Here is a 27,918-nt window from a genome sequence, read left to right as displayed (position 1 = left end):
ATTGTTGGCATGGAGGAGATAAGAAGGTCATAAAATTCAATAAAACACTTCAAACTCACACTCATAAAACTTTATTGGATACAATATTTTAAATTATGATATCAAGGATTTTCTGTGGGCTATGTGGATTTCTTTTTAATCATACAGGAACCCACGCAAATTGAGGAAAATCTAAAATTAGCTTCTTAAAATCTCAAGAGAGAGATCTGAAAACTCATATAGTATATATGCTACCGGTATATACTCATACTATAATACTCATCATCTTGAGATGTGGACATTTGGCTGGGATTGTCTGTGTTTTAATTCACCAGAAAGTTCACTGAAGCTGAAGTTTAGTCCATAAAATGTCAGAAACAATGAATCTATAGCACAATGTGATGTAGTTCTGGGCTCCAATGAGTCAAAGATAGTAAATTTTCACTGATGTAAAACAAAGAAATACTGAAGATCTAAGACTTGAGAGGCTAAAAATGGGAATTTTTTTTGGCATTTTTGTTTGATAAATGTCTAACTTGATCATCATTAGTTTCCTTTTGGATCGCAGTTCAAATTATCACCCTTATGATTTAGAAACTTGCACTATGAGCTGAATTTGTCAAACTTTACATGATGGAAACACAACACAACCTTGATCCCACTACAACCACCTCACTGAAAAAAAAAGTGCTGTGATATAATTGAGACATGGATTAATCATTATTTCTTGAACAGTCCTTTGTTTGCATGCGCCTGGTAAATATTTAAGCCGTGGCCCGTGCCAGTTAATTGCAGAGTGTGTGTCTGTGTGTGTGGACACAGAGGGAGAGGGGCGGGTGCGAGGCACGATGCCTGCCAGCTGTCCGTGGACTGAAATCCCCTTCCCCTCCTTTAATAAGAGCTCTGAGAGATGCATTGTTCTCCCCAAAAAGCAGACATGACGGGGGCAGCCCTGCCATCTGCTGTTCTCCCCTCCACCACTAGCACCGGCTATACGCTCCATTCACACACACACATGCACACACACACACGCATGCAGATGAAGAACCTGGGATCAGCTGGCGGTGGGGGTTGGGCTGTAGTATTTGGATAGTAATGTTATTGAGTGCAGCCCTTTTTTGCATGAAAAGGATCATCCTGACGTGGAGGCTGGGTGTAAACAAGCCCCCTCTTGTTGTGGCGGTGCAGTCAGTCCATAGACAAACTGCAGGTGACTTTATCTCAAACACTCACAGGCAAATGTCCACCTGCTGATTTGCATGGCAGTTGAAGTCCAACGGTAACTCAAGAATGCTGATTGCTTTAACAACTGATAAGAATCAACAGCTTTTGCCATTTCATGTGTCGTGTGGGTCAACAAGACAAGTAACTGCTTTATAACAGCTCATGCTGTGCTGCCACACCAGTTTACACTTTACATTGTACATGAATGCTGCAGCTTGTTGCTAGATGAGTCAGATGAGAAGAGTTTACATTCATATCTGTCACTTACTATCTTGGAACTATAGCTAGATAATAAAAATCTGTCCAGCAGTGAAGTTCACTAACCAGACAGTGCTTCATGTTTGTTTAATCCACACAAAAGCTCAGGCATAACAACAGAGAGTTATTTATTTGACCTCATAAACAGCTGATTTGTCTTTTTACACCTTGAACTAAACAAACAAGATACTGTAACATTGGCCTCAGACAAACTAATGCCGTCTGCTCTTATGTCTACTCATTATTGGAAAAGGAGCAGATGTCCCCAGCTTAGCACAGCACAAAGAGTGGAAAGAGGAGAAAACATGTCATTTTCTCTGGTGTAATGGACGTCATGTAGCATTTCTGTGGAGCTAAGTCATGTCCAGTCGCAGAGGACAGTTTCGCAGAGCAGCGTGACTCACATTTCTTTGTACTGTGTAAAATGCGACAAACGTAAACATAGTGTCTGAATGATGGCGCTTCAACTTCACTAATAATAGTCAATCTACTATGTTATAGCATTAATTACATTAAAATATGATATACATGTATGATTTCCATTTATTAAATATATAAACAGGTAAAAAAAAAAAAAAGAATATGGTTAAATTATATACTATACCTACAACATTAGAAATGTGAACATTGTGATAGACTGCATACACAGTGTAGTCCTTACAAACATGTACATTATGTATGTGGTTGTATTTTAGACAAGACATGACGTAAATATATTTCTATCTATCCATCCCAAAGCCTGTCAGAGTACAATATACTGCTGTTATAGACATTGGGCACTAAACACCTGAGACCACATGTTTGAAATCATTGAGAAATAAATAATATTAATATTATGTATATAATGTTTATTTAAAAAAAACTTTGCTCATATTTATACATGCTACATACAAATAGGCCTACATGTATTAATAAAAAATAATGAACATGTATGGTGGCAACATATCAAGATTCATCTTATAGATACAATCACATCAATATAAGGACATAGGTCACACGGGTCAGCATCAGCAATCAGTGCTAAAAATTGTTAGTAGTCATTTGCATCATTCTTTGGTTGATGACGTCACTCAGTGTCAACCACACTGGACTGAGTGGCTGAGGACTGTTCCCTGGAAAATGATCCTGGTTTACTGAGAAACAGTGTGACATTGGTTAAGAGTATTCATCCCAACCAAAACAAACTCATAAATATTTGTCATTACCAGCTGTTCCAGCAAAGCATGATTTTAAAACATTACGCAGTTTAAGACTTGAGGAGAGTGAATCAGACCACATCACACACAACATGAGATGAGTCACTTATGGTGCCACACACAAGCAAACAGACACGAATAGAGAAATGGATCTTCACTTAAACAGAAGCAAAGGCCCCTCATTAACAAAGAAAAAACTCCAACAAGACAACCATTAAAAGTCTAAATCAGAAACATCTCCATCCAAACTATTCCACCTGAAAAGGCACATGTGCATCACATACACTAAGCATGTACAGTGTATTACTTTATTTGTATATCACTTTTCATACAGTAAAGTGAAGCTCAAAGTGTTTTACACTTGAACAAAAGACATAAAAATACATTGAAAAGAAATGAAAAGAATTGAAAGTTCAGAAGACAGAATTCAATATAAAGGTTAACGGGATTAAACACAATATAAAAATGGGTTACCTGGGGTGTTCGATGGTCAAGTTATGAGCATGGCCCATGTTGGCAATGCCCAATTCAATCTGATCGCCAGATGTACTGCGTGTCATTCCCCCAGTCTTTCTCCACTATCCTATCAAAAGGTAAAAATGCCCAAAAAATATCTTTTAAAAAAGCCTTCCAGTAGAGGTGTGTTTTAAGTTCTTGTCTTAAATGTCCACAGAGGTCAAGGTCTGATTAATTAACATGATCATTACACAGTCTGGCTATAGTTGATAAAAGCAGCTTCCTCACTTTGCCTTGGGCACATGCTTTTGGCACTGTGGAGGATCTGAGGCTTTTTGTGGCTGATAAGATCTAAAAAATCAGAGATGTATGAAGGTGCTGTGATAAATGCAGAATTTGACTGAACAACAGCTGCAGCAAAGACAACAAGGTCAGCAACGCCCATGTTACTTTTACCGCTGGTCGTCAATGCAGATTAGACCCAAACAGGGAGCAACTGTTGGTGTCTATATCATAGTTTCCAAAGTTCTGTCCAGACGAACTGAAGCTAAAGGTCCAACATAATTTCAAAAAGGCTATTTATTTATGATTTTGTATTGAAAGAAGGCAAAAAGAGATATGTTTCAAAACACAAACCTAGAGTCCAGCTGTTATCCTCCATCACTGACAATAGTCAAGATGAAGCAGTGACATCTTACAGTGCTGCTATCTATGGGTCAAATTTGGTCTGTAAAAGTGCTGCAGAAAACAAGCATGGGGTCCAAGTTTCGGCCAGGTTTGATTTGCTTTCAGCACTCTGTTTACATCCAATATTAATATGCATCTTGGGAAATACAATCACAAGTCAGTGAGTGCGACAGTTCACACCTGATATTACGTAAACAATGTCTCCAAATATGCAAGTGACCACTTGAAATCAAATCTCACTTTTCTATGCATTATTGTTTCATCTGATTTAATCCCCAAACAAACAAAAACTCCCAAGATGTTAGACACATTCAAGGCTTTTATATGTGGGCTTTGAAAAATGTTCAACTTACAGTACATGACAGGAAAACTGAATGAGTTAAAATGAGAACCTGCTTCCATTGACTGAGAGGACATCAGCTTAGTGGACGGTCCTTCAAACCTTTATTGGCAGGACAAAGTGCACTTACCGTCATGTGCAGTTTTTTTTTTTTTTTTTATAATGCAGGCTCCCATTTCCGGTCTTTGTGTTCAGTTATTTGGCTGCAGCTCCATATTTACTACATTACCACCTCTATAAAGCCTGACACCTTAAAAAATAATTATGTTGTCTGGACAAAACTATAACATGTGCTTGTGTTGGCATATTAACTTCTACACTTTTCCATTCAAATGAGCAAAAAGCTGAATAAGTGTGACACGATGCTTTGCATTAGCATTACATGTTTGACCAAGACAGAATAGCAAATATCAGCAATATAACCTCAGTGTTTTTACCGTTTATCTCTGAGCTACATGTCTTCTGAATAAAACAGGGTCAAACATCTAAGTAAAGACTCAAAAGGTGAATTTTACATTATGCTGGTCACCATGTTAGCATACATCAGCTCTATCACAAACATAACGTTAGACCTTTCACCTTTCCCCCTCACGTTTTCAAACACATTTACCATCAGGAGCCACGCTTCAGATCGGCCATTTGAACCTGTTAATGGCGTGGCCCAGGCTGACTGGGTTCACACAATGCAGACTGATCTGGGAACACCAGCCTTGTTATGTGAGGTAGGACAAGCCAGGCGCCTTAGCAGCTCCTTTTGTTTTCCTGCAAAGGAGGAAATTCCTCACATTACCATGTCCATAGGGTCTGACCAAGCCTCCAGTCTGCTGCTTCATGGAGGACGACAGGAGGGCAACCAGCAGCCACTCGTGTATTCTCTTTAACGGCTGGTTTCTAATGAATTATAATGGAGACTGGCTGCCCCAATTCATAACCAGAACTTTTCTCTGTATACAATAGCTGTTTACAATGACATATGGGTCAGGAAGTGAAGGGACTTAAATGATTAATACGTTTTGACATTTGACTTTTTTTCAAATTGAATAGACAAATCTAAATTACAGTATTTGTAAATGGATCTGATGTAATTCCTGAAAATAGTTCACATTAAAAAAATCCCACATTTTCACTTCACAGATGGAAACTTCTTTACAAAGACAAGCAGCCATGTTTGATGACTGTACAACAACTGGAGGTGAACAACATTTACACAAGTCAGAGTTGCTGCACATCTACTTAGAAAGGGTCCCTCGCACCTGGTGACACAAGAAATTCCTCACCTCAGCAGAAAAGTAAACAGGCTGCAGTGAAGCAGCGAGGAAATCTAAACAGAGCTACGCCTGTGGGTGATGCTGTTTACAGATAAGGCAAGGACAAATATTTTCATGATGGGGGCTCATCGCTTCAGTGGTTTTCACTCTGTTCCACTTCAGCCCCATTCAGCTAAATTTAACTGGGTTGAGTTCTCTGAATTCACTACAATAACATTTACAACACTCAGCAGAGGAGTACATTAAAAATATATATATATATGAAAAAGAAAGTGTATTACTTTATATTACACTGTCTAATTGTAACATACATTTAATTGATAATTTTTTAATCACTCATATCGTTTATGCTCTATGTTATTTTACATTTGGAATTTTAATGGCTGTATTGTTTTGTATTATAGCCTATTATGGTTATGTTTTCATCTGTCATCGTAGGTATGAGCACAAAGAAAATCAAGTTCTTTGAAAAAACAGTAATAAGTATGACTTGCATATTGCACATAACCACAGATGAGTGGGAAATGAGCCGACTTACGACCAAATCCAGTGAGTGTGTCCTGATATGGCTGATGACTGTTTGATACACAGATCATTATGTAAAAACTAACATTATAGACTCATTTTGAGGGTCCAGAAATAATCCCTGGTAAATAGGATGAGAGAATAACACACACCTTCATGAAGATGAACAAGTAACCAAAGTGTCTTGACGGCCACCATCAAAGACAGGTGAGCCATTGTCTCATCTGTCGCTTCAAACACAATGGCAGCTTTTGAGTCACCACATCCGCACAGTGAACAAAGACTCATTCAGTTAAGGAGGTGTCGACCAAGTCATGAAAGAAAATAATGAATAATATACACAGTCCTGCTATTTCCATCTTTTGGTTATGATAGTTTTCACACATGCAGACTGAGGAGAGCAGGACGTGTTGTGACACTTTGTTATTCTGAAGGTGTTTTTTCATCCACGTATATGAGTTTTAAATGGTGCGTAGAGCAGCTGCTGCTTAAAACTCCCTTGTTGCCACTGTTGCAGAAACCTTTAGAAGGTGTTCAGCTCAATTTGGTGATTTGAGGAAAACAGCAGCTTGTGTTTTGCTCATAACACAGATCTTGTGTCAACAGACAACATGAGCGCTCCTTCTAGTGCTAGAGTTGTCTGTTTGAATACTGCCTACTGTTTATTGAAAAAATAACTTATCTGAGAGAAGATTTAGGCAACAAGAAGTGGTATAAACAAGTTGTAACTTGTGAGGAATTTCACCAAATATAGCCGAGGTGGCCCAACTGATTATTCGAGGTTTATTTGAGCATATGCCATATGTTGCCATGAGCTGAGGAAGAATGACCTTCAAAATAAGAGATGAGTCCAGCTCAAGATGCACATTTTGTTGAAACGTTTGACTTTTTTAAAGCAGAAGACTGTGTAATGTGACATCACGGAGCTCCAGGCTAAGGGGAAGATGTTTGGGGGGAAACAAAGCACAGAGCAGCCTATCTCCTGCCCTCCAGCTCAGAGGCAGATGCACCTGTCAGTCCCCCCGCCATATGGACTCCTGCAACAAGAATGCAGTGTACGCAAAACAGAAAGAAGAGAGTAACCTCAAATATGAAGCACACTCTGTACAAAGTGAATCTACCACCTGTTCCTCACAGAGAGGACCTATTCAAGAGTAATCTTCCCTTTCTCTGCTCCACGTTCTTAAAAACCATTATATTGAAAGCAGGTGGAGGAAGCGTGCACTGTCACATCAGCTGCAGTTCACTTACAGCTGTGAACAAATGCCCAGACTGTTTAACAGGCCCAGCCGTTGTTGCTCATGGCGAAAACCTGTCATTAAACCCCATAGCCCATTCACCATCATTTGTGGATTCGAAGAGACGGCCAGGTCTAAACAATGAATCTCAGCTTACACAGATGCTTGTATGCATGTACGTTTTTCTTGCGCCCCTCCCCACCCACCCGCACAGGCCTGGCGCAGTCCCCGTAGAGGCAGATGGCAGGGGAGAGGCGTCGCCTTCAGGCCAGATAAAGATGTCCATTAGCTGAGTGGAGAGTGGAGCCCCCAATCTGCTCATCAGCCAGTGGATTGAGACGGATTCCCCGGTGCTGGAAGCCTAGAAACAGCCCAGTGTCAGGCAGAGAGCAGGTGGTGGACCTCTACACCAAAGGCCAAATACCTTACAACCCTGAAGGCAAGGGTTAAACACTGGGATTTCCATTTGGGAGAGACGGGGTGAACGTTGACCATAAAAAAGAAAGAGAAACATATTGTGATGTATTTAACTAAAGAGTATTTAAATTGGCTGCTTTGGTGGCGCTCTCTCTCATTTATAATTTCCTTCCAACATCCAATCATTTTAAAACTGCAGATTAATTAAAATTGCACTTAGATAGTCTTACATTAGGTTTTTGTGCATACTCAACTGATCATAATTGGGAATTTATGCCTATTTTACTCCAGAGTTTATTAAGATCATTAACATAAATAGAGTAATACAACATTTGAGCTCAACGCTGTGGAGGTCTTTCTAAGTCATGGTCTATCCTCAGATTATTTGACTGTTCATTTTATGCCTGGCTATATTTATTGTTGAATCTAAGCTTGGTAGCAAAGGTTATTGTCTGTGAGCAGTGCCTGACACAGTTTCCTCTGTCTGCCCCCACCTCTGTCCCAAATGTCTGACTTTGTGTTTCTGGCAATTTGCTCCCATTGTGCAGCACTTCCTGATAGGAGGCACTCTGGAAGACTGGGCTCAGTCAACTGCAAAGGAATGTGACATTCCTTTCTAAAATTACGGATGTTCCCTTGGATTTCTGTGGCCAATTTCTGCCATTTTCCCTGTGGTGTCTGGAGAAAGTGTTTCCGGAGAGACACGCAAGTGAACACAAGAGCGAATACTCTAAACTTTATCACAATTGAACTGCAATAAACTACAGGACGCACACAAAGTATTTATTTGAAACGGTAACACACCAGATCATATCGTTATTGTTCCTTTGTCCACTTTTATCAACATCAAATATTGTGAGAATATTTTACATTGTATATTACTGGCATGCTCAGTATAATGTACCCTAACCCTAACTTGTGGCACGATCAACCTCTCAAACAGGTCCCCAACCTTTTTGACTCTTTCTTACCAGAGACAGTATTTACCTGTGACCCTGCTCACATGGTTCAAGCTTCAGTGTGGAGTCAGTTAGATTTTTTGATTGGATTTTGATTTGAATTATTTTTTTTACAGATACTGGAAAACTCGAATTTCACACAAAAAAGCAAAACAAGAGGCTGACAAATGTATATATATGTATATAAAACCCGAACCCATAAAGAAAGGAAAGAAAACTGCATAAGCAACATGAAAGTATCTTTCATTCAAGTTGATGGTTGTCAGTAAAATTTAGATATATCTAGAGATAGATAGATAGATAGATAGATAGATAGATAGATAGATAGATAGATAGATAGATAGATAGATAGATAGATAGATAGATAGATAGATAGATAGATAGATAGATAGATAGATAGATAGATAGATACTGAGCATTTACATTCATTCAGAGTTCCTTTCCTTTAGCCTTGTGTTCGGTCTCTGTAGCAGCTCAATGTTCCACTCTGAGCGTCGCTGCAAACTGTGTGTGCTTCGTTTCAGGACAGGAAGTGCTTTTTTGTCGCTGCAGAAAGCTGCGCTGTAAATCACAGCAGAGGTGAGAGGGAACTGTCACAGTGAAGTTATGTCACAAGATGAAAATGGAGAGTTAATAATTCCCCTGTTTTCTTTGTTTGCTAGTGTTGTTATAGCTTTTTAAACTCTATTTCATTGTGTCTCACAGTCAGCTTTCTCGTTTGATTTATCCTTTTTCTCTTTCAGTCAACTGTGAAGCACTTTAACCTGCACTACGCTGTGTGAAAAGTGTTCTACAAATAACGTTTGATTAATTGACTGATGAAACAATAAGCTAAGAGCCTATAAAGCTCAGTAGAGCTGAGGCTTCTTGTCACTACAAACAACATCTTTCACAGACAAGTAGCCTAGTCATGTGATTGATTTTCAGTATGAAAATATTGATTGTAGCTGCTTTAATCATAATGTGACCCTTTAGATTTATTGTCCACAACACAGAACTAAGAACAACAATGTTTGCAACCATAAATCTCATCCTGAGTCTTAGCTAAAAGGAGAGAAAAAAGAAAACATCTGATGCTAAAAACTTTTTGATGCGTATCCTCCATTTAAAGAAACATTGTAAACTCTCCAGGTGAGTAACTTTAATAATAATTAATTAATTTCCAGTCCTTTCCTCCTCTTTGAAATACTTTTATTTTGTAGCTGATGCTACCCGTGGTGTTTTTGAGGGAATCTGTATTTCCATAATAATCTCAACAATCAGAAAATCATTGAATGTTTACTAATGACCCCATGTCAGCAGAGAGCTTCAGTAAATGTGGGTCAAACTGAACAAACACAGAGGGGGCCACAGGCCTGCTGCGATAACCTCTATCTCCAGATGGTAGACTGGAGTTAAAGGGGAAAAGGAGACAGGGGAGTGGAGGGGTCAGACGTCAGGAATGAGGAAATCCCACCCTGGCCCCAGCAGATAGAGGACAGGAAGCGTTTCCATTTGCATACAAAATCACCCTGAGTACAGCAACATGTGCAGCGCGGGGCGAGTGCATTGACAGCGTGGGAGGAGACCTGCAGACCACTGATAGCACACTGAGAAGTGGCCACTACGTGACGACGACACACACACAGGGCCGCCACTGCAGAGCAACAATAAAGAGGCACCTGAAGCAGAAGCACATTTATCACGTTTTGTGACATAGATACAGATATACAATATAAAATGGCTTCGGTTTCCTCTGCCCTGGACGCCTCTGCAGTGAATCCAGAAAGCTTATATAAATAAACAAATAATCCCTCAAAACCTCAGCGTATTATACTGTCAACAGTGTACACGCCACTATCAGATAAATCATGTAAATAACTTTCTCACAGTACAGGACTTTAAACACCTCCAACAATCACACATCACTCAGATCCTGTTTGTGTAATGGATGAATGCCTCACATTCTTGGCCTCTCTTTGCACGTTTTTATGCCTTGTTAGTTTTTCTTAGTTAGTCAAACACAGTCTGACTAAAATCATTGCACCTACGTATGTAATACTAAGAATGTGGATTGCAACGCTGCCCCATCTCTGCGTCTTTCAGTTGCAACCGCGAGAACCTGTTGATTTATGAGCCCACAGAGTGATCCCCACAGGTGACGACAATTTTCTCTGTGATCTCCAACAACACTGACAATTTTATGGCTTAGTGTAATTAAAGACTTAAACACACAGAAGCGCCAGAGTTGACTCAGGCATGAAAGGAAGGGAAGCTGTTTAGGGTCAGTAATGTTTTTAGTCTGACTGAGAGGATGTTTGAATTAGCTCTGGAGATTCTGGACGAGGTGGAAATGCATTTTCAAGCTGCTGGATGTCAAATTCAGACCCAGTGCTTTGTCACACGTCAATAAATGTGGAATTTCAAATGTGGAAAGGGAGGTAAAAGATGTTACATAAGAGGATCAGTAAGTGGTATAGGGCTGGGTACAGTCTGATGATTTAAGCTTCCTGCATACTTCAGTGGCAGCTGGGAGAAGGGGGGGTGCGTTCTTGGAGAAGACAGTTAAAAACAATCCTTTCTGAGTGAAAATCATCTTGATAACAGTGTTGTTATCTGCCCCCACCTCCTTGTCAAGTGGCAGCAGCTGCCTGCGAGTAATGAAGCGTGAAGATGTCCCCTCTTGAGAAACAGCGCACACACTTTTACACCGTCCACTTCAGCATCGGTATAGTCAGAGTAGATCATTTTGTGTCATTGCTGACTGCTGCTTGAAATATATTTTCATCAGTTAAGCAGCAGCTCTTGGCACCAAAGCTGTGAGATTTGGACGTGAGGCAAAGGGTAAAGAAATGCTGAGATTATTTTTAGATACTGGGAAAATATCTCGACATTAAATCTGTTTTAACTCACTAAAACCACGAGTTCTTCAGCTCTTTTGTTTTGTGGCCCTCTGTAGTAGATCATCTGCTAATGACTGCTCATTACATGTTGTATACAGTATAACAGTTCAACCAAAGAATGATGCCCTCTTCCTAAGCAGCTTCATTTTAATACCTTTTTAGCAACCTGGAGAGATAAAAGTCTTTCACATTTCACAAGGAAACAAGACTGAAAGTGTGTTTTCATAAAAATGGAGTAAAACACCAGAAATTCAAAAGAAAAAGATCCAAACTGATAAAAAACATGATGCAAACTAAGTACAGTGGAAACAGATGTGGCAGATAAAACATAACCAAAAACATCGTCTGTGTGGACTGTTGAGGAGAATATAAAGTTTTGTGAAAGAAATATAAATGTCAAATTTAAAAATCATGTTTTTCTTTTCACAGTGCTTTTAATCATTTGAAGGTCAACTGATGCTGAAGATTTAATCGTCACACTCTCTAATGGGTTTAATTGATGAAACCTGAGTGGAGAGCATTAGAAATTGTTGACATGTATGGAACAACAAGCATATCTACTTACCAATGGAACAACAACAGTCACTTTGGGCCGAACTGTAATAGACTGAAATGCGTAATGCTTTGCATTTTATTTTGCTGCTGCAAATTTGTGCCACAGTTTCAAACTTCACTCACAACTCTATGAGGCTTTATTTAGGTGCAGTGGTACTTTGAGTTTAAAACTAAGACCATACAGACATATATGACTGCATGTCCCTGTATAAATAGTGATGTTGCCATGTTACCATCACATATGCAATTAGTGAAGCATGTTAGCATTTGTTGTCGCCACTAAAAAGCGAGAACAGCTGAGGCTGATGGGAATGTCATTATAGCTGTGCAGGTTAAAAGTCAAAGTGTTGGACAAACTGAATTTGACCTGATGATGACATCAGACAAAAAGTAAAAGTCTCAAGAGAGTTATACTGAGAGTTCATCATGAGGTGGGCACCATAATCGATAGACTTCATATTCACCTGTTGACCATAGCAACCCATGCTTTTGTCGCTACAGTCCAACCAACCAGTACAGGTTTCTTTACTCTCTTGTTATTGGTTGAACTAATACAACAAGAGTTTACAGCCTGATCACTACAAGATCCAAGGCCAGCTGAGAAAATAAATTATGAATCTAATTAAAGGCAGAGCATGATGTTGAAATCACATTTTGCAGCAGGTTTTGACAAGTTTTACTGAAATCTCCTTCCAGTTAAATGGAACGATGAGGTTTTTCAGATACCAGAGTATGAGCGTCACCTCATCGTGCCCCTTTCTGCGTCTTTTCTCCCGAAACAAATCAAAACATGTCCAGCTGTTCATGTCACTGAGGGAAAGAATGCAAACTGGCTCTTTCTCCGGCTGATTCATCAGTATACCCACGAATACATAGCTAGTGCAGATGATAATCAGCTTCACTTTCCTTTGTAGTTTCCTTCTCAGGCGTAACAATATCAAGTATATCTCAGCTTTCACAGACTGCCTGGCTCCCAGCACTTCATCTAAAACTGTATTTTTATGTGATGTGTGAACAAGTCCAGTCCAAGTGTTTTGTGGTTCTGCTACAGTTTGTGATTGCACAGTTTTGGCTGCAACAATATAGGCTACAAATGAAAGGATACGCCATTCAAAATAATTCACCACCACGGCCACAGGAGTCTGGTTCCCATACACATTACATCAGAGCTCACAGCTCGGTCCTGCAGCACAATGCACAGCAGTCAGAGCCAGTTCGACCTGTGTATTACACTGCAGAGGACAGAGAAGGGGGAAATGAGGCTTTTCTACAATGTTGTGGTCCCAGGGGAAAATCTGCAAACGAATTACACCAGACGAACCAAACGAACGCCCTCATTAGCCGTGACTGAACAAGAAATGTTCGACATAGTTTTTACATAACACAAGTCAGCATCAAAGCCTGCACACATACCACTTCAGAGAATTCCTGCTCTGACAAAATCAACAAGACGACGCTCCATTTTTCCAAGAATTTATGATTATTTTGGGGCCGACTGATCTGTGGCTTCGGGGCTACATGAAACTGTGCAGGGAATTTAACAGAGCTCATCCCACCTCATTAAAAGTACAAGTTCTATACATTTTTAATAAACTTTGTAAGTGAGACTGATTTCTGAATCCAATTTGCTGAAAGATTTCAATACTAATGGGACTCTGGCTGCCTGAAACCACAGCAACACACAAACCAATATCTCTACAGTTATTGATCACAGTCAGTTGATCGTTCATATCAGCGCTGGTCATCGTTTCAGTTCTCCCATCATCCAAGATTTACAGTTTATATCTTTATAAGCTAATGTCAGAACAGCCTAAACTGGTGATATGTGCCAGTCAATGGGTCAGTTACCACATTAACTAATTATATCTAAGTATACCTGCAATTTGCTAATGATTAAACAACCACAGGTGACCTTCAGTGATAGTTCATTGTGAGCAGTTAATAAAGACTGTCCTTTGGGTGGTGGGGATTTGATTTATTATTGCTATTCAGCTCTTGCAGTCTGGTCCAATCAAACTGTCTGCATCTTTAGTTGTTTTTTATTATTCGTTATTTATTCAACAACCTTATGTAAGAGCCATAGGGCCGTCCATCACTGTTTTTTGTGGCAAATTTGTAGTTTTTTGTTAGTGAGAAGGAGGATAGAGGGTCCAAGGGACACTAAGACTAACAGATGAGTACTGGTTGACAAAGGACTTCTCTGCAATATGTTTGATGTTGATTTGAAATTTTACACATACGATGTTAACTCTGCCGCGAGCTGACAGGCCCCCAAACTTCGACAGCTCCTCCCTTTTTCTGGCCTGAAGCCTTCACTCCTAAACTAGCGTCCCTCAGAGCGAGACGCCACCTGTTATTTCACAGACTTTAATTTAAAACACTGCAATGAAAGCAAGTACAAACATAAAGAATAATGAATTCTCAAATCATGTCATAAATTCAAAAGGTGGCTTATATTTTGTCGCCATTTTGATCATCTGTCATCTATCTTGATAAATAAATTGTGTGTCCTCCTGTCTCTTACGGCCTGCAGTCAAGTAGGAGTGATAACTCACCATCTGGATCGTCCAGAGGAGACAAACAAAATACTGAAGTTCCTTGGAAGATGAAGAGTCTATGGAAAGAGATGTTTATCTGACACTTTGTTGAACCAGACCATGAAAACAAATGAAATAACCTCTAAACCTCTAATAAATGTAAAAAAAAAGAAAAAAGAAAAAAAAAAAGACCACTGCTTGTTCTGTCTTTCAGTTGAGACCACTATCATTTTTATAATATGATTCAGATCCAGTCAAAGTCAGCATTTTGCTACTAAACTCCATCCAGCTCCATCTCCTGCACCCACCTCCACCTGCTTCACTGACTTCACACTCAGTCCTGGAGCCGCTGCAGCCAGTAAAAGCCACAACCTCCTCATAAATGTCATGTTAGCTGCTCCTGCCAGCCTCAGCCTGAAGAGCACACCCTGACTATCTGACCACCAGCTGCCTCATCACTAGTTTTGGCAGCGTTGGGTACAACACAAGTGGTCTCAGCTGCAGCTTCTTCCGTTTGCCAGGTCATCCTCCACCTTCAGCTTCCATCTGTAGCCTTAATCTACATCAGCACATACAGCAGTGGCCCCTGATGAAACCAGCAGCCACCACCAGTAAACTGTAACCCGCAGCTTCCATCACTGCACTCAAGCCTTCACCTGCTTCAGGGAGATAACTTAAAGCCAGCTGCGACAGCTGGGTCAGTTAGGAGGAGGAGGAGGAGGAGGAGGAGGAGGAGAGAGAGAGGGGGAGGTGCAGCAGTATCACTCAGGGCTAACTTCTACAAAGAGTGGATTATAATACTTACCAAAAAAAGAAGAGGACATTCACATCTGACACCAGGGGGCTTTGAACACAAACAGGGTTGTAATCAACAATTTTAAATTCAGACCATGTGATAGTAAGTGCACCATCACCATGACCAGTCGGTGAACCCCATGCCCCGAGGAAGACCATGAGATGCAGCTGAAAGCTTCTGTGTTTCAATGATTTGGTATCTCGCTATCTCCACTGTTGTTTCAGTAAAAGATCTCCAGAGCTCTTCTAACACTGTTTACATGCCACGGTACACAAACAAACACATTCTGTATGTGGGACAGTAGCGTGCATGTAAACGCACTCATTGTGCCTCAGAGGAATGAGTCTTTTCCTCTTGGCCTCTCTGGCACAGTTCCCTTGGCACAGAGCGCCGAGCGGGGCCGATAAGGACGCGCCCCTCTGTCTCTGCAGCATTCCGAGGATCCTGCAGCGAACGTCCTGAGTCCAGCTGCACGAGACGAGCCCAGCCACAACCTGTCCTGCACCCACCCACCCACCCAGGACAATGACACGTCCCCATCACATGAGGGACATGGCAGAAGCTTAAAGTGGGACATGGGCACATGGAGCACAACCAGGCCATGCCCTGAGATATGCATCAGAGATGTCATGCAAGGCTGCAACAATTCTGGGAAAAGTGTTCTTTATCATATTAAGGAAGTTATGCCTTAAAAAAACATGTCCTACCCATCATATGTCTGTCAAGGTGCAACAATCTGTGACAGGAGCAGTTCATCACTGTGGAGCAACATGAATTACACTTTCTCCTATTGGACTGTGATGCTATGTTCATTCAAAAACAAACTATAAGTCCTCATATGTTAAGAAAAAAAACATTAATACTGCTCAATTATCTTAATCAATCATCACAGTGGTTACCACCCACGCATCCACCCCTCAGGAATCTCCTGGCAGCTGACTGGCAGAGAAAGTTCCCACCAACCTGCACTGCCTCAGAGCTATCCTACAGAGACAAGTCAGGCCTCTGCACAAACAATCTATCTTCATTCTTTATTCCCATGACAAGTTATGATCCTACAGATAAGAGGAAATTCCTCAAACAAATACCTCAGATTTCTCTCCCTTTTCCAGATAAGATGATAATCTGGAGCAACTTTCCGATGGTGGATTCTGAACCTTTGCCAGATTTACTCACATATTTATTCATTTGGGGTCAGAGCTCAACAGGTCCTCCACTAAAACGTCTGGTTTGTGACACGAGGCGTGAAGTATGGTGTTGGACTGCGGATACATTCCTGTTTCATGACAGGAGCAGGGAAACTATCTTTCAAGGCGCAGAACTCAAGACGCAAGCGGCTGAATTAACAGAGGAGTATCTGACTTGGCAGAGTGGATGCTGTTGTTGACCTCAGTGTGACAGTGCAGCGATATGAGAAGTGCTCCCTCTGCTGCTCAGCTCTGCTGTAGCAAGTAGCATGCTGCAACCACAGACTCGGCATCGCTGCACATCAGCTCTACAGTGTTGGGCAGTCAGACCTTATTCATACTGAGCAAACAGTCACCTGAGGCTTTAGAGGAGCTCTCTGAGGTGTAAAAAACACCCCCGATGACATCATTAGGTAGAAACAAGAAATTCCAAAATGGATGATAAAATGTATCTATCCTTTTTTTTAGCAGGGAATTATTAGATTACAAACTGGGGGTGAAGAGACTAAAAGACACGAGCAGAGAGGGTTTGTACAATGCTGCATCTTTACAGGAGCTTTTGGATTACTGTAAAATAATAAACTACATACTGATAAACTTAACTAATGGTACCACTTTTGTGATTTTTGGAGCCTAGATAAAATGATCAGAAGTATAAAAAAGCAAAGTTGCTTGTGTATTCATGATAGGAAATATGGGATATATATTTGGGATTAAAGGTCAGAGGACCTTGGAGTTATGGTTGTTCGATTGTAACTTCTCCAATGTTATTGAATAGTTAAAAATGTCATTTAAAGCACAGGCTAATCATTAGATGCAGGAAGTGATCATCTAAAGCAAACGGCCGTGCCTTTCGGAGGATGTCCGCTGTCTGCATCACAGCACTAGATGTCCTGATAGAGTTAAGAGCCTAATGCGGGCAATTCAATTCATTACACTAATCAATTTAGCAATTACTCAATCATCTTGTGGCCTGAAGCAATTTTTTCCTGTGAAGCATTATGTAAATAAGTCTGAACTCTCCCTGGACTTGAATCAGCCTCACTCCTCCTCCCTCTTACTAGGCCCCTTCAAGGAATCTCCACATATAAAAACCTTTTCACCTCCCTCCACAGAGAGCCAGAGGAATGCCGGCCTTGCCAAATTCCTCAGCGCTGTTTGTTGGGGCTTACAGTGCTAGCAACACAGGCTACCAAATACCGCAGCGAGAAGTCACTGCACTCAGAGACAGCTGAACATCACTCCTGTGTTGTTATTGTAAGAGTTTGACAGCAGAGATGAAAAACACATTTATTCAGAACTGTTTTCACTTTATTGTCGTTCCATCGGTGTGTCCTTCATTAGCAACGCAGTAAAATACAACTATTCCCCCGGTGGCCGTTGAGTGTTTCTGAGGTTCAGCGCCCCACATGGTTGATATTAACATTCCATACGCTTTCTAATGGTGAGGACAAAGCAGGCCGCAGGGGAAGGTTCATGACAGCATTGGCATGGTGCACACATTCCTGCATTACTAGCTGGAGGGCCTTCGGGTGGTGGTGGTGCTGGGAGGAGGGGGGGTTAGGAGATGAGTAAACAAGAGAATAAGGAGAGCTACAGTACGGCTGCCCTCTCCTCCTCCCTGCTGTCTGAGACGCCTGGACAGACATGTACATATGTGTCTCAGTTATCAGAGACAGTGCAGGGCGGACGGATGGACGCTGCTTTGGCTGAGGCCCACATTCTTTTCTCTGGGTGTTAATGCAGAGTGCACGTCAACGCTGCATTTCAGGCCACTGGAAGAATTGGAAAATGCACCGTCGGATGATTTAAAAAAGGAGCAAAGGAGCAAGAAGACGCTCAATGTTTAAAAGTAGCTCAGGTGGGCTAAAACGTCAGCTACAGTTTGTGAAGTGTCAGGTCTAAATACGGCAGAATACACAATGAATGAGCGAGCACTTCTTAAAGGGATAGTTCCACATTTTTGGCAAATTAGCCCATTGCCTTAATCCCTATAGTTTTAGGAGTAGGTTTGTTACCTTTATTTGTCGGTGCAAGCTGTTTTTAGAACGGCGGAGCTACGCTACAGAGGCTAATGGGATTTCTTGGTTTCCCTCATCAAACTCATCAAATACACAATCCAACAACTCCAAAACACTCTTGTGGACAAGTTGTGACCTGCACATTCACCACGCTATGAGATAATAACGGAATGTTACGAGACAGAGATGTTTTAGAGGTAAATGCAGAGACTGCTTGCCAAAAAACTGTCCCTACGGAAACGCGCATCAGCGGTTTTGCATGAATTTACCTCTAAAATACCTCTGTCTGGTAATGTTCCATTATTATCTCATAGCGTGGTGAATCTGCAGGTCACAACTTGTCCACAAGAGCTTTTTGGAGTTGTTGGATTGTGTATTTGATGAGTTTGATGAGGGAAACCAAGCCTCTGTAGCGTAGCTCTGAGCAGCTTGCGGCTCTGCTCCGCCGTTCTAAAAACAGCTTGCTTCGGTGCAACCTACTTCTAAAACTATAGGGATTATGGCAATGGGCCAGTTTGCCAAAATGCTGAACTATCCCTTTAAGGCCATTTCAGTCTATTAAAAGCACAGTCCAGACGAACTTCACCCACAAGCTAATAATGAAACCCGAACTTCCAGAGACGATGAGGCATCGTGGGTTAGTCACTAAATGGTAACATTAGCCCCAATAGAGCAGCAACAACAGCATGTTTGTTTTCCCATGGTGCAACACTCAGACATCAGCCCCTGCAAAAGCTGGACTGGATCACAGCGTAACATAAAAACATCTTGGGCACAAGCGCCCACAAATGAAGCCTCTTTAGTACGTTTACAGATAAACTGCTACAGATACAGACAAACTATTTGCTTCCACTGTGGCTGCACACGGATAAATAACATTATCTAGAATAAAAAAACTCAGCTCATCAGCTGTGCATGTGAATCGTCTGACAGGTAACAGCTACTCGGCCGACTCCGGCCCTGAGACGCTGGGCAGGTACTTGGACACGGTCTTGTCGTTGCTCTCCACCAGGCTCTTGATGTGGATGTCCAGCCTCTGGGACAGCTCACTGCTCCGCAGCGTTTCCTCCTTCATGAAACGAGACACCGTGATGTCGGCAGGTGACACCGGCTCCTGGGAAGCAGGAAAACACAACACAACTGTAGGATCATTCGCTAAAAACAAAAAGCACAGTGAGGGGTTTTCCGACAGCGCTACTACTGTGTTCTCACCAGTGGAGAGGTGGGGGTAACTGCTTTTTCTCTGGATACGAGATTCAGAGAGTTATCTGAGCTGGAGTTTTGCCCCTCAGCAGCAGATTCAGCGGAGCTCACAGCTGGCACCGACTTTCTCCTGGTGCGCCTCTTGCTGCTGGAGGAAGAGGAGGACGAGGATGCTGACGAGTGTGTGCGGCTGTCTTGTGCCTGGCTGCAGGGGGGGTGGTCTGTGGGGGACTGGGACAGGGTCTTCAGCTCCTTAAAGAGCCTCTGGATCTCTCCCTCGTGGCGAGTGGTGTCTTCCTGCGGCGTCTGCACCTCCTGCTGCTGTTTGTGACGTCTGGTGTCCCCATTCCTGCAGGGGAATCGAACAGCCGCATCAGGACTCATGCTGCCTTCATGTGCTATGGTACAGATGGTATTTACCAGTGTGTTGTGTTCATGTGCTTTTGTTGTTGTACAGAGAAAATAAAGATGGTGGACACACAGATTCAGACTTGTTACTTGGGTAAAACCATAGATACTATATACACGTGCGGCATCTACGTGTATATATCTATGGGGTAAAACAATCTTGGATTGCCAAGTTCATCTCTTACAGCAAGAAGATGAATTATCAAAACTCAAACGGTAAATATTAAAGCAGAAGTAAGCGATCCGGTCGTTTTCGCTAATGCTGCGTTCCAGGCAGGCTTTTGAAACCGTAAATTACAGCTTCAAGTCACAACTTACGACTTTGTAGCGTTCCAGGCAACCCACTCGTGTTTTTCCGACCTGTTTTACCTGTGAAAGTCACTATAACGGCCACTCGTAACTTCCGACCGGTGAACTCGTACCAGATCGAACTGGTACGACATCACAGGTCGGAAAAACACGAGTTACGAGCTGCCTTGAACGCACCATAACAGTCCTCGTCCCTACGTCGCCACATTCACGGCGTCCCTTGGCTGCACACACAGCCCTGCATGCCGTTCTCTCTCCTCATTGGATAAAAACTGTAGGATACGAGAAATGTTTTCTCTTCGGCTCAGAGCAGAGCAGAGTGACTGAGAGACCCGTGTTTCGGTCCAAACACTCAGTGATTGCTGTCGGAAGATATAACTATTTAAGACTTATATTAACACAAATATATCACTTACTTCTGCTTTAATATTCATGGAGATTTAGCACTGGCTATTTGGCTAGCTTTTTAAAAGCATTTTTTACTGTACATGCACGCATACATAAAGTGAATAGCTGCTAAGTGTTTTCTAAAGGCTTGCCTTGCTTACCATTAACGAATCTTGCGTTGCTCGCCGCCATGTTGAAAAGGTCAAAGGTTATTTTCATCTCGGCAGCTCGGGCATCAAAAAATTCTACGAGTTGCCCAGTGGAAAATACCACATGAGAGGGTGTTCATGTGCACTTTTCACGTCGTCTTTTGGTATTTACCATAATTACCATAGCACATGAAGGCACCATCAGCTTCTTGGTTGTGTGCTTGTGTGTGTGTGTGTAGATGGCACCTACCCGTCCTGAGCAGGGTGTGGTCGGTCGGTGGTGCTGCGGCTGAGCAGGGCTCGTTCGTATCTGTCCTGGCTGGACACACCCACCTGGGCCTGCGTCTCACTGAGAGCCGGCCTCAGCTGCTGATCGTCTTGTTCCCGGCTGCTGGACGCACAGCTCTCTGTCAGGGAGGCCAGAGAGGTGTCCCCCCTCTGAGAGGAGAGAGGTGATTCATGGAGAAAAAAATCAAAGACAGGGATGAGTCGGATTTATAAAGTCAAAGGCTGTCTGTAAAACTATGTAATGACTACATTTACAACTATGTCAAAGCAGACAAACCTTGGGGGACTGAGACTCCGGTCTGTGCAGCAGACCCTTCAGATGGTGGTTCTCAGTCTGAAGAGTCTCCAGCTGTGTCTGAGTCATCTGAGGAAGTCAAAAAACAAGACAAATGTGACATATCTCACTGCCTGCTCCGCTCCCACTCAGCAGATGATGATGAGGTGGCACAGGCTCTTCAGGAACAAGAGCTTCACTTTGCACAGACACGTCTCTACTCTCTAATGCTGTCTTCCATGGAAACATCAGCCACTCTCAGACCTGTGCCTCAACATCAATGTGTCACACCTGAACTTAAAACCAGCCTCCACTCAAAAAAGTGTTTCTCCTTTTGTTGGTCTACTTCAATGTTTGAGGTGAAGTGCACAGGACACAATGTGATCATATGCACGTATGAGCATGTTTCTGTGACATCACAACTGGTTCAGGAACCAATCACAGATTGAACCTACGGTGAAGCCTCCAGGTCACATACAGCTCATTAGTGCTTGAAATGAACACATTTACATCATTGTACTTTCTAGGTCATTTTACATTCAGTGAACTATTGGACTCCTGTGGGAGATAAAAGTAGAAAATAGAAAAGGTTTTGCTCTGACTTTCAAATTTGAAATGAAAAACTATTTATCAAATTTCCTTTGACTGAAAATTACTGTTAGATGTCAGACAGCTGCGAGTGTTTATCCTCGGTGACAGAGCAGAGCTCGCCAACATTTTCTGTCTGGTAATAATAATAATAATAATCACAATACATTGGTTGAATCAGAATAATAAAGTATTGAGTGTTTTTTGTTTCGTATTGGCAGTTCAACATTCGATGAACTGTTGCATCACATTTTTGGCATTTATCAGACTGAGAACAAATGATGAAGAAAAAAAAAATCTGGCATTGAATTTCAAGTATCTTCACTGTCTCCTTATGATATGATTTAATCAGGAATCCCTCATCTACCAACAACCAATTTCCTGTTATTTCTGCCGTATTTGTTGATTGTTCCATTTCACACAAATTATTCTATATTCAGAATAACAAACTGCTTTGTATATGAATTCACACTATGGCAGCTGTAGGGTCGCACATGATAAACTGTGTGATCACTTGAGAGCTGCACATTCACTGACATTATTGCTCAAACTCAGTCAATAACTGTTTTATTCTGAGGTTGGTGCTTAATTATTAGAAGTCAAATGAAGGTAAGATAAATAAATAGACTAATTAAAAATGAATGTGGATAAATCAATAAATGTGACTGGGTGCAATATAAGTTTAAATTCAACCCATCAGTGACTCAGACTTGAGAATCCTGGGAACTCTTTTCTTTCATATCAACACTTTGAAACTCTGAAACTCCCCCAGCAGCACCAGGGGAGGATTGAAGCTCTTTTTGAACTCTAATTATATTATTTATTAAACAGACTAAATATTTATGAAATAGATACTTAAAACAGACCAACAAAAAGGCTTCAACTCAACAGACAGATAAGGAAAGAATGTGCTGTTACAACTGTGACATTAAAAACATCTGTGGGGATGAGTAGACAGTTTGACCGACCCCCAGCGTTGACCGTTTATTATTTACTGTTTATTAACTCACTCTGATCTGAGCCGCCTGCTGCTCCGCTCGCTCCGCCTCGCCGCGAAGCTGCTGCTTGACGCTGGACAGAGAGCCGCTCAGTGAGGTGATGGTGAGGTCACGCTGCTGCAGCTCGCCGCTCAGCTTCGACACCTCCTTCCTCATCCCCTCCGCCTCCGCGCTGTGAGGCTGCTGGGCCCGGTGAAGCTCTTCTCTGAGCTGCAGGGAAATTGAAATGTTGTTGAAGGTGAGATAAAGAAAATGCAGCATGTCAGAGAAGGAGGAGGAGAAGAACTTTTCTGACCTTTTTCATCTCAGCAACAGAAGAGTCACACTCTGCTTTCATGTTCCTCAGGTCCTGTTCTGTCTGTGATTGGTCCGCTCTCTGCCGTGTCACCTTATCCAGCCTGAGTAAACCACCACAAACATGACAGGGACAAAACATGACAGGGAAACCATTGTTGAGAAGGTTGAGCTTCATATCCAAGATGATAATAAAAATGTGGGCGTATAAAGACTCTAGGGCTCACTTCTCTCTGAGACAGGCCAGTTCAGCCTTGAGCTGGACCTCGGATGTCTCGGCAAAGTGAAGCTTGCTTGCAGTTCTCTCCAGATCTAGTCTCATGGTTTCTATACCAGTCGAGCTCTGTGCTGCGACACAGTCCTCCAGAGAGCTGCACACACACAAACACACACAAAATACCCAAAAGTCACTTTACCTGTTCCTGCCTTTCATTTGAACATGAACAACTGCAGCTGCTCCACACTGCATCTTCCAACAGTGTAGGATGCCCCCTGGTGGAATTATTGCTGCACTGCATCACCACAGACACGTTAATGACAGACAGAGGTTCACCCACCGAATGACCTGATCTTTGTCCTGCAGGACCTGGTTGAGTCTCGCAGCTTCATTCCGAAGCCTCTGGCATTCCAGACTGGTTCTTCGCACAGATGTGTCCTGAGAGTCCAGCAGGGCGTGAAGTTCCTCCCGCTCCCCCGAAAACACCTGTTGAAGCATCGGTTGGTGGGATTATATTTCATCCTCGCTCTCGCTGTGTCTAATTCACACTGAAACAAAATGACTTTCATCATTTCAACATAACATCAGCACATTTTTTTGTTGCGTTAGTATTTTCCAGGTTCATGTGACTCTATCTGCAACTGTGATGAACAGAACAGAAAACTTTTCTAATAGAAAAAAAATACAAAACAACTGCAACTAAAACTTTTTTTAAATTATCAATTGATAATATAATGAAGCATTTTTGCTGCTGGTTGGAAGAAAAAAAAGAAATTTGAAGATTTTTTTTTAACTTTGGTCTTTGAGATATTGTCAAGTGAAGTGATGAATCAATAATTGTTAGTTGCAATCATAATAATTGGCTACTTGGCTGACAGTCTATCAGCTTCCTCACTGCAGGTGAATCACAGTCACTGTGGCTGTCCTGGGATCTGCAGTACAACAATAATACAACATCATATTATCTTGGGAAGCTTCATGAGTCATGATAGATTCTGCTTTTTTAAACATCACACTGATATGTTCTTTCTGTTGTGGTCATCTTCTCTGCACTGTGGGTCACACATTCATTTACACTGGGTAACTATGTTTTAGAAGCTGTTGGCCAGAAACTGCATTTCCTTGATTATCTATTTTATTCCCTCCATATGGGATGGTAGGGGCCCCACTAAAATGGTGTGTGCCTCGGTGTTCAGCTTGTATGTGTGTGTGTGTGTGTGTGTGTGTGTATGTGTGTGACTGTGGGCCAACCTGCCGCTCTCTCTGGTGCTGTCCCACACACATGTCCAGTGGCCTGAGCCGCTGCAGCTCCAGCTCCAGCTCCTGTGAGTGCAGGCTGTCCTGGATCCTCACCAGCTGAGAGCGCAGACTCTGCACCTCCGAACAGCATTCCCTGTGCTCCCTCTCCTTTCGGCATGACGCCCGCTGGGACTGGACATGAAATGACAGGAAGTACGTGTGAAAACCGACTCCACCGATCTCCACTTTTGCTCAGCAATCAACCCTCTCTGACTTGGCGTCACATGTTAAATCGTAAAATGCTTTTACTGTCACGTGTGTGAGCTCCTCGGTCAGACTCTTATTCTGGGCCTCCAGCGCTGTCAGCTGTGTCTGGTACTGGATGTGCTGCTGCTCCCACTCTGCACAAAGCCGGTGATATTCCTGCAGTGAGAGGAGAGGATGATTATGCTTAACATGACCAGTGGATGGCAGCAGTAAGGTTTGTAGAAATTAAAAACTGGGATCATATCAGATGTAAAGACAGTAAACAGACTGTTGTACCTTCAGTTTGTCATGCAGCTGGGTCACCTCCGAAAGCTCCGCCTCCTTCGATCGAGCACTGGACTCCTTGAACTGTTTGCGCTGCAGCTTGTGGTGGTAACTTCTCTTTAATTTTTCCAACTGCAGGATGAAGGGATCAAGTGCTTCAGTCATCATCCTGCATCTTTTAAAACTGAGTACGGTTCAGATGAAAATAATTGACCCAAACTTGTGTAACAAGTCGTCTCACCTCTTCACAGACTTTCTGCAGTCGTTTTTCATACTTGGCGACTAACTCTTGTCGATCAGTCTGAGCGTCCTCCACCTGCTTGTGGAGCAGCTTGATCTGTGGTTGGGGTGAAGATGGTAATGATTGTAAAAATAGGGATTAAACATTCATGTAATAACACCACTGAGGCAATGCAACAGTTCATGTTACTATGACTAAAGACAAACATGGCCCTCTCAGTTCAAACTTTGAGCCAGTTGAATGATTACATAGATGTAAAAACACATTTTAGATGGAAATGAGTCCTGATTCAGACTCAACACTCCTTAATAAAAGGTCTTGTTCTTCACCTCCAGGTCTCTTCGCTCTATGAGACTCTTGGAAGTCAACAGCTCCTCCTCTGTGGTCTTCAGCCTGTACCTCATGGTCTGGATCTCAGTTTCCCACTCCCTCCTCTGATGGTTGACCATTATATCAATCTGTCTCATCAGCTCCTGGAGCTCTGGCTCACATGAGGAGAGGACGGAGCTGGAATATAGTGGCAAACATAGCAAAACAAAGTCATGTTGGATGGATCTCATGGGATACCACTACACATTAAGGCCCTTTCACACCAGGGACGTATTTTTCGTGCGACTTCGCGCAATATTTCTTTTCAAACCCCGTTTTTCCGCGTAACATTCGCGTGAAAGGACTCGTGATGAAAACCCGGGGGTTTGAAAAAAAATATTGACGCGCGAATTATTCGCACGATTGTCCCATAATATAATGATCAACAAGCACTCAAAAGTAACACAAAGTCAGCCGGTGCAGCTCCAGGCTGTGTTACCTGAGGTCAGGGTTCTGCAGGGATCCCAGGTACGCCTCCATCTGGCATGAAGTGTTATGGATCACCTTTGTGTGATGTTAAGTTGACTAAGTTAACCTAGCAACCTCTATGACAGCATTAACCACTAAGTTAACCATAACCACACTGAGCGAGTTAAACCGCGCGAGGTACAATGACAGAACTAACGATACATCCGCTGATCAGATGGTTAACGTTTATGTCATAGTTACGGTCAAAACGACGTCTAAAAAACTTTTGTTTACATCGTTAGGTGAACATCATGGCACAGCTGCACTGGATACTGGCTTTCAGGCGGTAACTCTGCCCACAACATGTGACCTCAGCACGTACTACGTAACTCCACCTTCAACCTATGACCTCAGCACGTACTACGTAACTCTACGATACGATAAAGTTCGATTTTGGCATATCTTTGCATCTATGCATCTACCTAACCTGTCCACGGGTATTATTACCGTATCAAGAGTATTATCTGAAGCGCCCACCTGGCCTGTTAGAGTTACACACTGCAGCAGTGTTTACACGAGTTGTTTTACATGTCTCCCATACTGTAATGAGGCGTGCTTTCACAGGCTTTATTTCCGCAGTCTGAAGCCAAAGTGACGCAGAGACTGCAGTACGGCCGATAATAAGTATGTAATTATTGTTATATGAATAATCACTAACATACGAAGAATGTGTAAAACTACGAAAAATATATAGAACTTAATAAGACCAGTTTCACATGTTGGATCACATATATGGTATTTTGTCGGCTCCTCTGGACACGTGGCTCGTTGGTCTAGGGGTATGATTCTCGCTTCGGGTGCGAGAGGTCCCGGGTTCAAATCCCGGACGAGCCCACCCTTTTTACGTGTACCAGTAATGTATTGATGCGGACAATCTGGTAAACCAAGGATACTCTACCTCTATGACAATCGAAGCGAATGCCTAGCTACAACAAGCTAGTAACCAATCATACTGAACAGGACATCATATCGAGTTTATCATAACGTGTCATGACTGCGTTTATATGGTGTTTGTCCTCTGGCTAAATGATGCCTGTTTACAGACAGTCTGTCCATTGATGTCACCGAGCTCAACCGTTGTCGTCATAGACGAAAATAAAAGATTGTCGTTAGTTACCATTAATCGTTAGCATTAGCTAGCATGCTAACTGCACCATTCACAGGTGTGGTAGAAATAGTTCATATGTTTCTGGGGTTTTGAGTGCAGCAGAATTGAGAAAGCACGCAGAACCGAGTAATAGGTTTCCTACATAGGCAATAGAAACATAAAAACCATTAAACATTATATGTTAGATAACGTTTATAAGCTCATCTGTACTTCATGTAACGTGTGGCTCGTTGGTCTAGGGGTATGATTCTCGCTTTGGGTGCGAGAGGTCCCGGGTTCAAATCCCGGACGAGCCCAAATTTTGTGAAAACGGAACCTGAAC

General features: G+C 42.2%; 1 protein-coding gene and 2 non-coding genes across 3 annotated transcripts; 2 read left to right on the top strand and 1 right to left on the bottom strand.

Moving 5' to 3' along the window:
• Positions 1-17,768: 17,768 nt before the first annotated feature.
• cep63 (centrosomal protein 63) lies at positions 17,769-26,772 on the bottom strand. Its single transcript, XM_085773633.1, is given in 18 exon segments — positions 17,769-18,019; positions 18,021-18,048; positions 18,841-18,849; positions 18,962-18,975; positions 19,470-19,639; positions 19,738-20,077; positions 21,232-21,419; positions 21,547-21,633; positions 23,142-23,339; positions 23,425-23,527; positions 23,651-23,794; positions 23,981-24,126; positions 24,892-25,071; positions 25,189-25,302; positions 25,423-25,542; positions 25,652-25,747; positions 25,981-26,158; positions 26,460-26,772. Coding segments are annotated over 18 exon segments (2,274 nt in total). The 5' UTR covers positions 26,501-26,772; the 3' UTR covers positions 17,769-17,901.
• A 478-nt stretch (positions 26,773-27,250) lies between these two features.
• Positions 27,251-27,322, top strand: trnap-cgg (transfer RNA proline (anticodon CGG)). Its single transcript has one exon. It is a non-coding gene; the product is annotated as a tRNA-Pro (tRNA).
• Positions 27,323-27,820: 498 nt separating this feature from the next.
• Positions 27,821-27,892, top strand: trnap-ugg (transfer RNA proline (anticodon UGG)). Its single transcript has one exon. It is a non-coding gene; the product is annotated as a tRNA-Pro (tRNA).
• The last annotated feature ends 26 nt before the right edge of the window (positions 27,893-27,918 follow it).

The sequence above is a fragment of the Trachurus japonicus genome, chromosome 4 (assembly GCF_045865225.1).
Source record: "Trachurus japonicus isolate A0001 chromosome 4, Traja_1.0".
NCBI lineage: Eukaryota > Metazoa > Chordata > Actinopteri > Carangiformes > Carangidae > Trachurus > Trachurus japonicus.
The sequence above is the reverse complement of the archived record's forward strand: the minus strand, read 5'-3'. Positions and strand labels throughout refer to the sequence as shown.